Genomic DNA, 15,672 nt, shown 5'->3' with positions numbered 1-15,672 from the left:
GCTCGGCCACAGTTACTAACATCCTCATGTCTTTAAAGGGCAATAGAGGACCAGACGGGCGTACCGGCAAACCAGGACCCAGAGGAAGCAAGGTATTACATCAAACAGAAATCATTAATGAATATATATATATATATAGAAGTGTAATACCAGCTTGGTTCCTTATTGGGTTTTAATGTGGTTTTCTGTTGTTTTTTTCTGAAGGGTCGGATAGGAAAGCGAGGAAACACTGGCCAACCAGGTCCATCGGTAAACTAGTCTTTTCTTCTAAAGCCTATCAGACTGTAACTAGATGGTTAATTGCCCTTTAATCCAAAGAGTGTAGACCGCCCTCTTTCTGTCAGGTGTCATGAGGACACTTTTGTTGTGATTTTTTGGTGTATAAAAACGATTAGTATTACAAATAAAACATCTTAGGAGTAGTTAAATTCATTCAGATTTTCATACCTGATGTCTCAGTTGTAATATTTGTATTCATGTTTAGAGTTTTGTCTCTGCAGACTTATTTCTAAACAGTTGACATGTTTGTATGTTTTTGCTTGATCTCTCCCATCAGGGTTTGACGGGGCCTCCTGGACCAGAGGGAGCAGAAGGAAAGCCTGGTACACAGGTTCCCATTCTCTATCATATTTCAATCTTACCAACTGTCAATGCTGTGTGTGTGTCTATGTGTCCTCCACTTCCCACCACTTACTGTACGAGTGTTGCTCTGTAAATCTTTTTTATTTTTAGGAATTATGTGGACTTGCATAGACTACAGTAAGTCTTAATATTAGGTCGTTTTTTAGGTGTGTTCTTATATTAGATGTTTATTTGCACAGGGACGAATATTTCACATACAAACCACAACATAATTTAAGGCCTTCAAAATGCTCTACACTGTAGAAAACTAAACTATAAGGATATGCATTTAACATCACAGAACTTAACAATAAAGACAAGGTGCGCTATATTACGAGTGCTCTAATCTGGTCTTTGTAAAAGTGTTTTTCTTTTGTAATTTGGTTTTATAAAATGTTTTCCGAAATGTAATTTTTTCTCATTTTTGTAAAACATATTTTTGGTTTTCACTTCCCAGCTGCCGTAGACTGCGAAGATGGTTATTTCCTCAAACTGCCAGAGCTCTGACAGGGTGTGGTAATATTTAGTCCAGACAGCAGGAGGCAGTGTTGTACAGAGCAGGACCTCTGTGGGGAGCTGTTACACATACTGTATTGAGCTATATACTGAATGCTGTGTAGCATTGTATTTTATACATTATTGACATATAACTCTTAAATTGACGATGAGATGTGTTTTATTCTCAATTAAGAATACCTTAGGTAGATAGATATAGATAGATAGATAGATAGATAGATAGATAGAATTTATTTGACGTGGACATCACAGATACATTGGACGAACAAAATGCGTTGTTAAGTGTTTTAACATACATGTTAGTTGTCAAAGCCTGTCCACATGAGGCTTTTGAAAGAAAATCATTAAAGATAGGAAGAAAAGCAATAAGACAGGGAGAAACAATAACAATTTGCAGAAGGAAAAATAGCTTTTTTTAGCATATGCAGTCTTAAATTAGTGACTCGGTTGAAAAAAGGCCTAGGGGAAGTTTCTTCATTCTAAAAGAAAGCTGTTGAACCGATAAGTGCAATGTTAAAATCAGTTGTATTAAAGGGATTATTTAATATTTGGGAAAATGCATTTGTTGGTTCTCTTTCCTAAAGGTTAGCATTAAAGGCTGAACTCAACCTGTTATCTGTCTAAAGTGATGATACAGGAGAAAGTATTCTTAGGTTGGCACTAAAATACTTGAAACAGGGGGAAGCAACTGACCGGGCTCCGCCTGGAGGTTACAGCATCCACCTTCCATCAACTCTTAAGTTCACAAATTACCATGTTTAAATCTGGATTGTTAAATCCTTGGATGCTCTGGAGTCTTTTCTTAACCCTGAGGTGGCCAGAAAAAGTCCAGTACATTACTACTCTGCAGATATATATTCAGTTTAGAAAGAACATGCTGTGCCTGCTATTTTAGAAGAGCCTGTTAGCGACAGATATCAACATGCATTGTGGGCGATCTGATCACAAGTGGACAGCTCTTCATATGGCAGCTCAAACTTTACAATTCAATACATCTCTCCACATGTCTGCATGTATTAATGTGATTGGCTCTCTCTCCCCTACTCTACTCTAGGTGAAAATAAACATGTAGCCTCAATCTAAGATAATAACAGTGCACTATCTCTGTTAACAGTAGAAAAATGAAGAGGTGGATCTGTGTTATATGAGGTTATCAGCCCTATTGGTTATAAGTTTCCTTACTGCTTTGCCTTTACCTTAGCAAACTGGTAGAGGGTCATACTCTGTATTTAAAGGCTCCTCAAATAGGGACTGACATGAGTTATAGTAATACTTAAGAGTGTCACCAGATACAGCAGTGAAATAATAAAGCTGGCAAGAATAACAGGCAAGTGTTCATATCCTCTGGACTGGAACTATAAGTTACTTATAGCAGCTTAATGTCAGAGGATATGGCCTCTGACATTAGTTCATACTTTGCTGCAGTAATGTGTCGACATGCAGCTAAGACTTCTTCAAAATGTGAACTGGGGTTATTTGTACCTTGCGGACTGAAATTTAAAAAGTGTGTTAGAACAGGTTAGCAGAGCACAGATGCCCTGATGAGCCGTAGGGTTAAAAATATTTGATACTTTTATTTTATTGATTTATTTTACTTTTACCATGACTGCTGTCTTTCCCTTACTAACTAACTTTTCTTAAAAGCCTCTACTTGACTTTGTTGCAATAAGTCTGATTATTTCATTCAAATGGAAGATGCTATATGAAAGTGGTGTCAATCTTCAAACATTATTTTTAGAAGGGGAACAAATTAGTAATTTCCCCTCATTGGTCCTTTTTTTGTAAATAAATAAAGAAAATGTGAGAGTTCATAATTTGATTTAAGTGAAATGTACTTTTTGCACTCTTAAAGAAAAATTGCATTGTGAGTGTGTTTTCTTTGTGTTTCAGGGTCCCTCGGGTGCAGCGGGCAGCGCTGGCAGTAAAGGTCTAACGGTGAGACTGTTAGCCTCAGAGTGTGCTCTGCGTTTAGCTTATGACATCATCCCTCCAGCTGGCTCTGTGCCACAGGCTGCAGGGTTCAGCAGAACAAGTCACAGGTTTAAAGATAGACTAGGACATAGTCGTCTATCCCTTTGCTGGATCATATTCTCTCATAGTTAATGAGTAGAACATCTTTTCAAACCATAGCGGCTACTCTTCAGCTTAACACACCTGTTCTTCCTGAAAGGCTTTCCCAGTCCGTGTTCAGCTCTTTTCTAAGGTGTTGGATGAGGTTGAGGTCAAGGCTTTTGTGCCTGTTCACCAAAGTGGGGAGACTATTGTACTTCAAGACATGTATTGTTTATTGGGGAACATTGTCATGATGAAACTTTGAAAAGGAAACACCTACTTTAGGCTGATGTAAAAAAGGTGGAATCAGACGTTTGTCAAATAATCATTGTGTGCTGTGACAATGATTTCTCTTTATTGACAGTGTAAAAAACAAAACATCAGTTGTTTATTATGTTACACTTTCCCTGTCCCAAGAATGCTTTTTAAAGAGCTTATTTTGTACGGCTGCTGAGTAACAAGTTCTGTATTAACAAATGAACAGCCTCCACATTATCGATTGCTCGGGATAACAAAGACGAATGCATCCGTTAAAGCGTCTTAAACTCTTAATCACCAATACATTATCCATAGTGACACATAGGCAGGAGCCTCATGAATCGTGAAATGACCATAAAACAATGAGACAGCAGATTAAGCAGCTATAAGTACAACGCTCAATCAACTATCTCAGACAGGTAAATAAACAGCTCAGTGTCGGTGCACTGGTAATGAATAACAGTTCCACTTCTGTATTTATGTTCAGGCCAGCTACTCCTGTTTATTTTTCTTGTCTCATCCCACTCTGTCCCTTTTCACTTCTCATTTTGTTTTCTTGTTCCTGATACATTTTTGATGACTCTTTTTCTTCTTTTTAGGGTTTTCAAGGAATTGCTGGAGACAGAGGAGCAGATGGCCCGCCAGGTTCTTTGGTACGCATTGCTGTCATTCTGTGGTTGTTTCCTTCTAAAGACAAAGGTTTGGAAGTACGACAGAGGATTTGATTTCAGTGAAATTGAGTTTTTCAGAGAGGAGATAAACAGATCCTCCTTAGCATACAAATGGAGAACATTGTGAATCTATTAGCTGTGAAGAAAGGGTTTAAATGTGAAGTGTTTGTCTGATGTTTGATATGATATCTAAAGTAAGCTGAGCAAAAACATTGCAGCGAATCAATCTTCCAATCTAACGACAGACAGACTGTTTTCTGTGCAGTGATTTCTTTGAAAGTACAGCTGACCTGCAGCGTCCATGTTTACAGATCACCTTGAAAGTGTTTGAGCCGACAGTTCTGCAAATTGAAGTGACTGAACAGATAATCAGGTGGTACAGATTGCTGGACATTTGTTGATGGTGTTTTTATCTCACAGGGGCCACCAGGGAAATCAGGGCCTCCAGGATCACCAGGACCCCTAGGAGACAGGGTGAGTGCTCTGACTTAAAGCAGTCATGACCTCCATCACATTTACACCTAGCTCTGTGCTTCATGTGTGTCACTATGTGTTATGGAGATGTGTGCTTGGCATGTGTTTTCTCAGGGTTTCACAGGAAAGCCAGGCGTGGAAGGACCTCAAGGCCCAGTAGGCATGTATGTAAGTGAATCCTTAGCAGGGCATATACATGAATGCACCTATACTACTTTTCTACAGCTGAAACATCATGTATGCAGTATATGAACTACAAGAACAGTATACTGTCACAATTCATTATGAATACAGTTTATTGATTTTCCTGCTTATAAGAAATTGTTTCCTGAATTCATTGTGAATTATGTTCTGTTGAAATGTAATTAAGATTCCTCCATCAACTAAAAAGAAGTGGAATTGATGGATAAATGTAGATAAACCTACAATTAAAAACTAGAGTTAAAGAAAACAGTCAGTATCTTTTTTCCTAAAAAATAAAAAATAGACTCGTACAAAAGTAATGCCACTCAATCACGTATGGGGCTCCTTACAAGGTTTTTGGGGTTGACTTTGACTGCAGAGACCTGCCTATATTTTGATGTTTTGGTTGACTCGGTTCTCTATTAATTGGAAGGTTGGCGGTTTGATCTACGGTACATCTTCAAATGTCTTTGAAAAAGAAACTGAACACCAGGTTTCCCCTGAGGGCATAGCTATTGGTATAAAAATGAGAATGAATTAGTTCAGTAGAAAAAGCACTTTAAGTGGTCAGAAGACCAAAAAAGTGCTCTATAGATACAGTCCATTTACTAATTAACTTGTTATTTAGTTATCTTATTTCATTCTTGATAAGAAAGTATTTTGGCATACACTTTTGTCACTTTAATAGATACACCTGTATGTGCTGCTGACAAATCTGCATGGTGCTAGCATACCACCATGTGTTAGAAATGTTTCTTGTTAATGTTGCTCATGGTGTTCTCGGGGCAAAGGGGGTCCTACCTAGTCTTAAAAAGGTGCTTCTAATAAAGGCATGATATAAGAGTGCTTGTGTAAATAAACCATCAGATATAAATGACATTGTGTATAAAGTGAAATCATGAGCTCTACCCGTAGTTTTTAAGCTGCCCTACAGATTTAAATTCTTACAACTCTTTGGCTAATGTCGAATGATCCTTGGTGAGCCGTTGTGACATAAGCAGATGATTAATGTAATTCTGTCATCTGTTGTTCCTTCCACTGACAGGGTATCCAGGGCAACGTGGGCATGCGTGGGCCTCCGGGGTTCATTGGAGAAAGGGTAAAGCCCTCTGTCTCTCTGCATCCTTTAATGTCAAAGCTGTTTAAATGATTAAATTGATTGAAGAAGATCCGGAGAAGAGCGTCAAACATGTTGTAAATAACAGTCAAGAGTGTTAAACTGGGCAGATCTGGGAATAAAATACCCATTTTCAATAACAATCATAATCTCCTCTTTCCGTCCTGCATCAGGGTGAGCCAGGTTTACGAGGTTTTCCTGGGCCTGTTGGGAAGCCAGGACCTGCAGTAAGTGTCTACAAGTATTTATTTTTTTTCTATTTCCAATTTTCTGACCCCTGGGACCTGTATAAGGGAATATGAGAGTTGGACTGAGGGGTTTGGACAGCAGCTGTAATAGGATCAAACCGAGGAGGGTTGGGTAAATAAAAGGTAAACCAGTGAAGTGTGCAGCTGCTGTGCAGGAGCTGTCTGTTTATGTGGGCAAACAGGCCACTGTGATTTATTTTGTTTGGGGCCACTGCTGGCAAATCTAATGGCAGAGAGACAGAGGACCAATAAATTGCTCCAGTCCCGTCCTGCCTGTCCCCGAGCTGCGTTCCAGGATGCCAGGTGACATCCTCAATGACAAAGCATTTTTATTCCAAATGTTATAAATCCAGTCCACTGTGCAGGTATTATTAGTGCATCAAGAAAACTAGCACCAACGTATGTCATCTCTAAAGCTTCCCATGGTTGGAGAGATTTAATTTAGGTAAATATTTGGTCAAATGTTGTTTAACATGTACAGGGACAGTTGTGAAGTAAAGACACTTGAGTCTGTCTGCCCACCTCTGATGGTCACTTGGTTCACTTTATGAGGTTTGTTTACTGAACAGTATACCATTGTGTTCTTTAAATGCATGATTATCACCTAATGAGGGAGAAAAGATGTTCAGAAGTGTCGCTGCCAGCCTGCTCTGTGTCGCTAAGAATCCCAGCACAGCATGCAATACACAATAAAGGGGGGTGAATTTTCAATCGCATCAGGTCACCTGCAATGTGTGACAGCTGCACTCGCAGTAATGACGGCGCCTGTGTCAGCATTTTGTATCAGTATATTAGACACATCAGTATATAGGATGCAGCAAACTCTTTAGATGAAATGTTTGTCTTCTATACCCGATCTTAGGGTATTTATAACCAGCTAGTTATATACCAGCAATATATATATTTATTATACATATCTTAAATCTCACTGCTGAGCAGATGTGTAATGAACCTTAAACAGGTTGAAGTTTTGTTCAGTATAATAAATAATGATAAGTGAAGTGAGAAGAGCTGTGAAGGTAGGAGGCTTTTTAATGAGAAAACGCAGCAGGCATCTTACACAGAACACATTACCACCTCAAGTGTTAAACTCATGCAGGGACTCCTTTTGTTCATTGTTCTGTAAAACACAGGTACACACACTATAATCTCTAATGATAGTGAATTCATTGAATATTTATTCTAATAACTTAAATAATTTTCCTTATGTCGTTTACTCTGCTGTAGCGAGTACTAAAAAGGAGCGGTTAAACTTTCTGGAAAGTCTTCAAAGTTTTCCCACCCGATAAATCAATCCTCTTCTCTTGGTTGTTTACATTTGGGAATAAGAATATCCATCTTGTGTCCAAAGAGTTGCACTGTCAGTGACGAAGCTGGGACTGTTTTCTCAAGTTAGTTTCTTGTCCACAGTTCTCCCTGCAGAGCCATTAAACACATCTTCTGCACACTCACATGGTCACCACTGTTGTGGTGAAATCCATCAATCTGTCATGGAGTGAAGAGATGAAGCGCTGAGGATGTGTATTCACCAAACTCTTCATACAGCTGCAAACTGAATGATGTTGTCCACATCAATGAGAGTGTAGAAAGCCACACTTTGTGTTGTACATTTGGCTAAGAAAAAGTTTTTCAAATCTTCACATCTATACTTCAGTCACAAAGAGGATAAAATACTTTTGAACATGTACTCTAAGGAGAATCTTTTGACATTATTCATCCTGTGATTTTCTTTTGAAAAGTCTTACGATTCATACAGAAACTTATAAGCTATAAAACCAGTGAGCCAGATAAATCTTCTGATCACTTTAATAACATACACCAAACGTCTCTCACTAAGTAACTTACAACTATCCCTGGACTTAGAAATTCCATTTTATGTTGCTAGTTTGATGCTTTTTCAGCTCATCTTACAAAAATTGCTCTTGGAAACGAGTTGGACCAGTAAACTTCATGCAAAACCAAAGGAGTAGCTTTGGAGTAGCTGTTACAAAACACACACTTATGGAACTGGTATTGTAAGTTAAAAACCCAGGAGTAAATATATATGTGGACAGCATAAAATTCAATAATGCAAAGGTACATTTGTTTAGATTCACAATACTGAAAGAGGAGAGTGAACCTTTCCCGCTGGAGAAGAAGGTCTTCAAGTTATATAGAATAGAATAGAATAGATTTACTTTATTGATCCCAAACTTGGAAATTGTGGCGTTACAGCAGCAGCTTGTCCAAACGCACAATATGAGCAAAAAACACAATATTAGCAAATCTAAACACAATATGATATTAAATACAAAGTAAATAAGCACTAAAAATATCAAAACTAAGAATGGGAATATATACAACCAGGATTTAATTAAGCATTACTAGTCTTAAATAGGAAGATTAAATATGAAAGATTAAAAGTAAATGTGCAAAAACAGAGTTGTAAATGGACAGTATTGACATAAGTTAAAGTGCATGAGTGTAGACATTATAAGCAGAAACTATACAATATAACGGCGAGTAGACAGCCAAATGAAGTAAACATGAGTGCAGGGATCATTTTTAAATTTAACATGTGCAGAACAGATTACAGTATGGTGATCATGATGACAGTTCTCTGTTCACAAGAGGTCGCAGATTTCTTGTATCTGTCCTTGTGACAGTGGAGTTGTATCAGTCTGTTGGAGAAGCTGCCATTTAAACTATCTTTTGACCCAATATGATCACTTCATTTCGTATTTCTTGTTTTGTTTATTTTTCTCTGCATCCGTTTGTTCTTTGACCATAAACACTTTTTTATGAAGTTTTGAAAATCTTCTGAGAGACGAGGGCACAAATATTATTAGGAAGCTTTGACCTCAGATGTTCTTTTTCTTAATTTTTCACACAGTGCTCAGACAAAAGTGTGAACTGTGGGTGTGATCATCATGTTCTGACTCATCTGTTTTTCCTTTTTCAGGGTCCGTCAGGTCCTACAGGAGAGAAGGGACCCCGGGGACCTCAGGTGAGAGAACCCTAACTAAACAGGAGAGAGATTGTGCTCTAAATTAGAGAAGACCAAATCATTAGCTTCCCCCAAATGTTGTTGTTGGACCTAAATTATAATGCTGCTGGTTTTATATCATTCAGAGTCACAGTTATTATTGCTGAAGAAATTCTCATTTAAAATCCAACATAGAAAACATTTTGTTCAACATAACATTGACTGATTACTGATTTATTTTTTTCTTTGTAACATTGCTCAAAATATGCAAAACAAACGGTTTGTAGATGTAGAGCTATCATTTTAGAAAAGAAGAAAATTCAAAGTAAAAGTCACTATGTTTATTAAAAATGATTGTGTGATATGTAGAGATTCCAGTTTTCATAATGAGAAAATCGGGAAAATGTGAGAGCCATCAGACCGTATCTTTCACTGATCTATATCTGTCTCTCCTCTGATGTACAGGGTCGGCCTGGAGATGAAGGCTCAACAGGGATACAAGGCCCAGTAGTAAGTTTTAAAGTTTAATACTTTGCATCTTGATGTCTGTCAGGCAGCACAAGGGTTCATCATTGTGTGTTACAGGCTCACACGTTTGTATTAGAGTAGCATTTAATGGACATACACACACACACATATATATATATATCTTTGTCTGTTTCCCTTGGTTTGGTTTGGCGACCTTTGGAAAAAAACATGATGTGCACAGCAGTGTACATTAGGAAGTTTGTTAAAAAGTTGCCATTGTGTTTAATACAAAACAATGTAAATGATGAAAGGTTCTGTATGTTCACTCTACCTGAAAGCCGCTCGTCCGCTCTGTCAGGATGGCTGTGCACAAAAAGCATTTTCAGATTGTAAGAACTTTTTCATAGTTCTAGAAACCTTTGGAACCCTCCCCATTTTTTATTGATTCAATACCACAGGAACTATCAACAATTGTAGTTCCTTCAGCCTTGTTTAGAGGAACCTCTTTAGCCCCTGCTTCAGAGTAGGTACTCTCCCAGCACAAGAGGGAATTTGAGTGACTGTGATTGGTCCATACGTCAGTGTTAGTTGATTTGTTGATTGATTGATTGATTGATTGATTGATTGATTGATTGATTGATTGATTGATTGATTGATTGATTGATTGATTGATTGATAAATTTAAATCAGACATATCAAAAATACAAAACAAAATGAAAAGCACAAAAATACAAAAAACAATGTTCAAATTATTTCACAAAAAAGAAAAAGCAAATTACATATATTAATTAATTACAATTGGTATGCCTGAAAAGGAGCAGGAAGAAGTATAAAACTGATTTAATCCTACCCCTTTTCCACAGCTCAATAATTAATATTTATTAAATTAACTTGTTCCTTATAATCTCTCTATATATACAATCTATCTATATACAATTTGCTATACTATATTTATGATACTATATTTGATATTTACAATCCAATGATTTTCCATACATATATACAACTTGATATACTATGATTGTTTATCATTTATATATTTATACAATCCATATATCTATATCTATATATACATATGTATTTGTACAATTTGATGTACTATATTTACATTTTATATATTTATACAATCCTTATATCTATACAGTTTGCTATAGTATGTTTACAATTATACATTTGATACAATCTATATATATATATAGAATTTGATATAGGCTACTATATGTACAATTTACATATATATAATACACATTAACATACACCTGTGTATACAAAACTTGTAAAACCAATTATTATTATTGTTATTGTTATTATATTTATTTCATTATTATTATTATAATTTTTTCCTTCTTAAAGCTCTCCCACATCCCTGTACCTTTTGAAAATCATTGCTTTGTACATTTTTTTAAACTGGATCATGTTTGGACAATGCTTTAGCTCCGTGCTCATACCATACCACCACAGTTTCACACCACCAATTGAAATGCATTGACTTTTTAAAATTTAACTTTTCCCTCAAATTATAACCCACATCTCTGTCAAAAAAAAGTTTTTGAATATTACCTGGTAGCAGTTTGTTTCTTGCTTTGAACATGATTTGTGCCTCTTGATAGTCAACCAGGTCAATGAACTTTATAGTACGGGAATGTAAAAACAGGAGGTTGGTGTGATCATAATATCCTGCTTTATTGATTGTTCTTATGGCTTGTTTTTTAAGTGTGACTATTGGTAGCAGTGAGCTTTTGTAAGTGGTCCCCCAGACCTCCACACAGTAATTTAAAAAAGGTAAGATCATTGAACAGTAGAGAACATGCAATGATTTGTGATCCAATACATGCTTTGCTTTACACAGGACTGAGATGCTATGTGACAGTTTAGATTTAACATTTAACGGTTTCCAGCAGAGCTTGTGGTCTATTGTCACACCTAGGAATTTATTTACATACACTCTTTCAATATTAACACCATCTATCTTAACATTTACGTCATTATTTAAATTAAAATTTCCAAACAACATGATTTTTGTTTTGCTTAAATTCAGTTATAATTTATTATTGTCAAACCACCTTTTTAATTTGCTCATTTCAGATGTAATTAGCTCCAGAAGCTGCTGCAAATCCTCTCCCGTACAAAAAATATTTGTGTCATCTGCAAATAACACAAACTGTAGAATATTTGAGGTTTTACATATATCATTTATGTAGAGAATAAAAATAATTGGGCCCAACACTGACCTCTGGGGGACACCACAAGCAATGTCCAAACAAGATGACGTGTACCCAACTTCACAAACTGTTGCCTGTATGTAGATAGCTCCTCAGCCAATTTAATACAACCCCCCTGATATCATACCGTTCTAATTTATTAATTAATCTGTCGTGATTTATTGTATTAAATGCTTTTTTGAGATCAATATAAACACTAGCGGCATAATTCTTTTGGTCCAGGGAATTTGTGATTTCTTTCAATTAGCTCAATGACTGCTAATGAAGTGGATCTGTTGGGTCTGAATCCATATTGGCTGTCAGTTAGTAAGTTGTGTTTATTGATAAATTAGTTTAGTCTGTCAGGAAAGAGTTTTTCTAAGATTTTTGAAAATTGAGGAAGCAATGAAACAGGCCTGTAGTTTGTAAAGTGGTGTTTGTCTCCAGTTTTGTACAGCGGTATGACTTTTGCAATTATTATTTTTCTTGGGAATTTACCAATTTTAAATGATAAGTTACAGATGTGCGTTAGTGGTTTTGCAATTCCCTGAATGAACTGCTTAACTATTCTCATGTCAATGTCATTATAGTCAGTAGAAGTTTTGTTTTTACATTTATGAACAATCTCTGTAATTTCACTCTCTTCCACTGCTGTTAGAAACATTGATTTTGGATTAATGTCTATGAAATCATAATTCTTGTCGTCAGATCTCACAGAAACAGGGATTTGTTCAGCCAGTATTGGTCCAGCATTTACAAAATAATTATTGAAGCCATTAACTGCATCATCCATATTATCAATAGTCATATCATTATCAATAAAGTCATGTGGATATTTAACTTGTCTAGAACCATTTCCAATAACACTATTTAATATATTCCATAAACCTTTAATATTGTTTTTATTTTTATCTAATAATTTGCTGTAATATTCTTTCCTACTATTTCTCATAATATTAGTTAGCTTATTGTTATATTTCTTGTATATATTTTCTGCATCTTTGGTTCTAAGTTTTATGAATTCTTTATATACTGTATTTTTCTTTTTGCAGGCATTTTGTAATCCCTTAGTTATCCATGGACTATCTGAATATTTAAATTTCATTTTGAATACAAGAGCCAATCCAGTATCAGCAGAGCGTTAGCAGATAACAGTAAATGAATGTCGGTAAAATATCTCAGAATGGAAAAAAATCACAAAAGGGCCGAGAAAGAGGGTTCAGGCATTATTGAGTCTTTATGTGACAGAGGAAATACAACGGGCCTCATCCCATTGAATTTTTTTAACGTCTGATGTCCTTCTCTGAGAGCACCGACCTCCTGAAGCGCGAGAGTTTTTCTTCTCTGTTGCATTTATATTTTTGCTCAGTTTACATCAGTTTATCTGGGAGTGTTTTCAGTCAGTAGTGAAATGGCCAAGGACCCACGGATTGACTTTAAAAAGGTGATTTATATGATGGTAATTATTGATGTTCCTATTGATAAAGTATTACTAACAATCAATAAAACAATCCTTAGAAATTGAGGACATGGCAGCTGTCATGCTTTGACTGGATTTGCTGTTTTGATTAATGGTCTGAAGGGAAACACATGTACGAGATTGTGTTTATACTTTGATCCTTCATCATCTCATTAAATAAAAACTGATTTGATCAAATGAGTCACAAATGACAAACACTAACACACTAAAGCATAAAAAACCACTCAACCTGCCAAATTAAAAGATTAAAGATGATAGCCATGTGAGACTCAAAATAGATTATTTGAAGACTGCTCTATGTCTTGCGTGATTTTTTAGGGCCCTCAGGGTCTTCCAGGGTCTAATGGAGCAGCAGGAAAACCTGGACCCAGAGGAAGTCCAGGCCTCCCAGGACCTCAGGGGCCACAGGGGCCAGCAGGAATCCCAGTGAGTGGGTACCTACAATTAACTGCTGCTCTTACTTCCATATTCTAGATTCCATGAAATCCACAAGTTTTTTTTCATTTGCACACAGTTTCTGTACACGTTGTTGACCTGTCATAACACACAAACCGAGAACATGTTAACGTTTGTCCTCAGGGCCCACAAGGTGCTGATGGGCTATTAGGAGCAGCAGGTGAACGAGGACAAAAGGTAACCTACAGTGCATATACAGTGTAAGCATGTAATGTATATCCTTGTATGTGAAGCCTTTATTTATGCTCTGTTACTGAACTAAAACTGTAACTTTAAGGGTTTACCAGGCTCATCTGGTGATGCTGGCCCCATAGGACCAGATGGACAACAGGTAGGTTTAGATTTATATTAGAGCAAAGAATATAATATAATATTATCAACTTTAAATCAACTTTACAAAAATCTTATTTCTTCACCTGTTTTTTTCAAGGAGTGTATTTATCGTAAACATTAAGCTCAACATTAACTACTTAGGAAATAAAAATGAGGTTCCATTGTAGCTTAATTGCTTTGTTGTAGATGAGCCAAGAAAATATTATGAAACAAAAATAATACATCACTTCTAAACTTGTTGTAAAAATAGTGACTTAAAGGTGTAATATGTGACTTTCAGAGTACAAAGCAGCAGTCTCTGAAACCAAAACAAAGCTTCCCTCCACTATCCCTCAGTGCAATGCTTCCTCTTCTCCCCCTCCCCTAACTCAGTGTTCAAGCTGAGTGCTGCTGCTTGTAAGACTGATCTTAACTGGAGTGTTAAGATCACACTGATTATCCATCTGCACAATGGGCGGCTGTGGATAGAGTCGGTCGTCTCTCAGCCGGAAGGTTGGGGTTCGATCCCCAGCTCCTGCAGCCACATGTCCAATGTGTCTTTGGTCAAGAAACTTGACCCTGAATTGCTCCCGCTGCTTCCTCAGCAGCTAATGTATGTGTATGAATGAGATTATTAACTTCTGATGGTCACTTTACATATCAACCTCTGCCAGCAGTGTGTGAATGTGTAGGTGTGACATGCACTTGCACTTTGATTCGTCAGAAGACTAGAAACATGCTATACAAGCTCACGTTCATTTACTATTTACCTTTTACAAATTGTGTCCTCATCAGGGTCTACATGGGCAATCAGGAAGTGAAGGCCCACCTGGACAAAAAGGAGACCAGGTCAGTGATGATTCCTGAGGGGTTATATAAATCTCAAAGAACTTGAAAAACCCCTGAAAGCCATTTCATTTTGAATGATGTGAGGCCATGTTGACCTTGTCAATCTTCAGCCTCAGGTGGAATGAAATTATTGACACCTAGCCATGTACATGCATTGAAAAGCCTACAGTCGATATGTGTATCTGACTCCTGTCGCCTTATGTTGTCATGTTTGACAGGGGGACATAGGGCCGTGTGGTAACTCTGGTTCTCCAGGATCCACAGGAGAGAGAGGTCTCGAGGGCCCTAAAGGCTTACCCGGACCTCCAGGACCAGCAGGCAAAGAGGTCCGTGCAGCTATCTGCTTTTTACAAACATAATTACAGACTCACGTGTTCAACTGCTGCCTCGTAAAAGACTGAGCAGCTCCACAGGAGGTGATTTTCCAATTCAGTGAAGAATTGAAGGACCTCATCACATCACCATTACCTCCAACCTGTTTATTGCATGAACTAAAGAGTGTGTTGTTATGTTGAACAGATGTGCTTGTTTTGTCTTTTTATTCCTTGTTAGCACTACAGACTATTGGCAGACTCAAAATATTTCAGGTGCTTTATGAGATATGTTTTGAAAAGAAGCACAATCACTGTTATCTAAACCGTGAAATTAAATTTGACCAATGATGCAATGATGGATAAATCAGATTCCAGTAAGGCTTTCCAAATGTTTATTATACAACAACAAGATGAGCAGAGAGCTGGCAGGGCTTGAAATTTCTGTTTTACCTTGAGTTATCACGGAAATGTCAGTTCCACAACCTGG

The 15,672-nt window shown here is 37.0% G+C and overlaps 1 protein-coding gene across 2 annotated transcripts in view; it reads left to right on the top strand.

Annotated features, from left to right (window-relative positions):
* Positions 1 to 15,672, top strand: part of si:ch211-196i2.1 (collagen alpha-1(II) chain) — a 93,063-nt gene that overhangs the window by 60,779 nt on the left and 16,612 nt on the right. For both annotated transcript variants that reach the window (XM_029277767.2, XM_065965762.1), the window contains 16 exons: positions 39 to 92; positions 205 to 249; positions 557 to 610; positions 3,028 to 3,072; positions 4,047 to 4,100; positions 4,539 to 4,592; positions 4,707 to 4,760; positions 5,821 to 5,874; positions 6,066 to 6,119; positions 9,082 to 9,126; positions 9,571 to 9,615; positions 13,573 to 13,680; positions 13,834 to 13,887; positions 13,988 to 14,041; positions 14,818 to 14,871; positions 15,090 to 15,197. In XM_029277767.2, the coding sequence (XP_029133600.2) occupies positions 39 to 92; positions 205 to 249; positions 557 to 610; positions 3,028 to 3,072; positions 4,047 to 4,100; positions 4,539 to 4,592; positions 4,707 to 4,760; positions 5,821 to 5,874; positions 6,066 to 6,119; positions 9,082 to 9,126; positions 9,571 to 9,615; positions 13,573 to 13,680; positions 13,834 to 13,887; positions 13,988 to 14,041; positions 14,818 to 14,871; positions 15,090 to 15,197 (936 nt within the window). The remainder of the gene's footprint in view (positions 1 to 38; positions 93 to 204; positions 250 to 556; positions 611 to 3,027; positions 3,073 to 4,046; positions 4,101 to 4,538; positions 4,593 to 4,706; positions 4,761 to 5,820; positions 5,875 to 6,065; positions 6,120 to 9,081; positions 9,127 to 9,570; positions 9,616 to 13,572; positions 13,681 to 13,833; positions 13,888 to 13,987; positions 14,042 to 14,817; positions 14,872 to 15,089; positions 15,198 to 15,672) is intronic.

The sequence above is a fragment of the Labrus bergylta genome, chromosome 17 (assembly GCF_963930695.1).
Source record: "Labrus bergylta chromosome 17, fLabBer1.1, whole genome shotgun sequence".
In the NCBI taxonomy this organism is placed as follows: Eukaryota; Metazoa; Chordata; class Actinopteri; order Labriformes; family Labridae; genus Labrus; species Labrus bergylta.
Note: the sequence above shows the minus strand (reverse complement) of the source record. Positions and strands in the feature narration are given on the sequence as shown.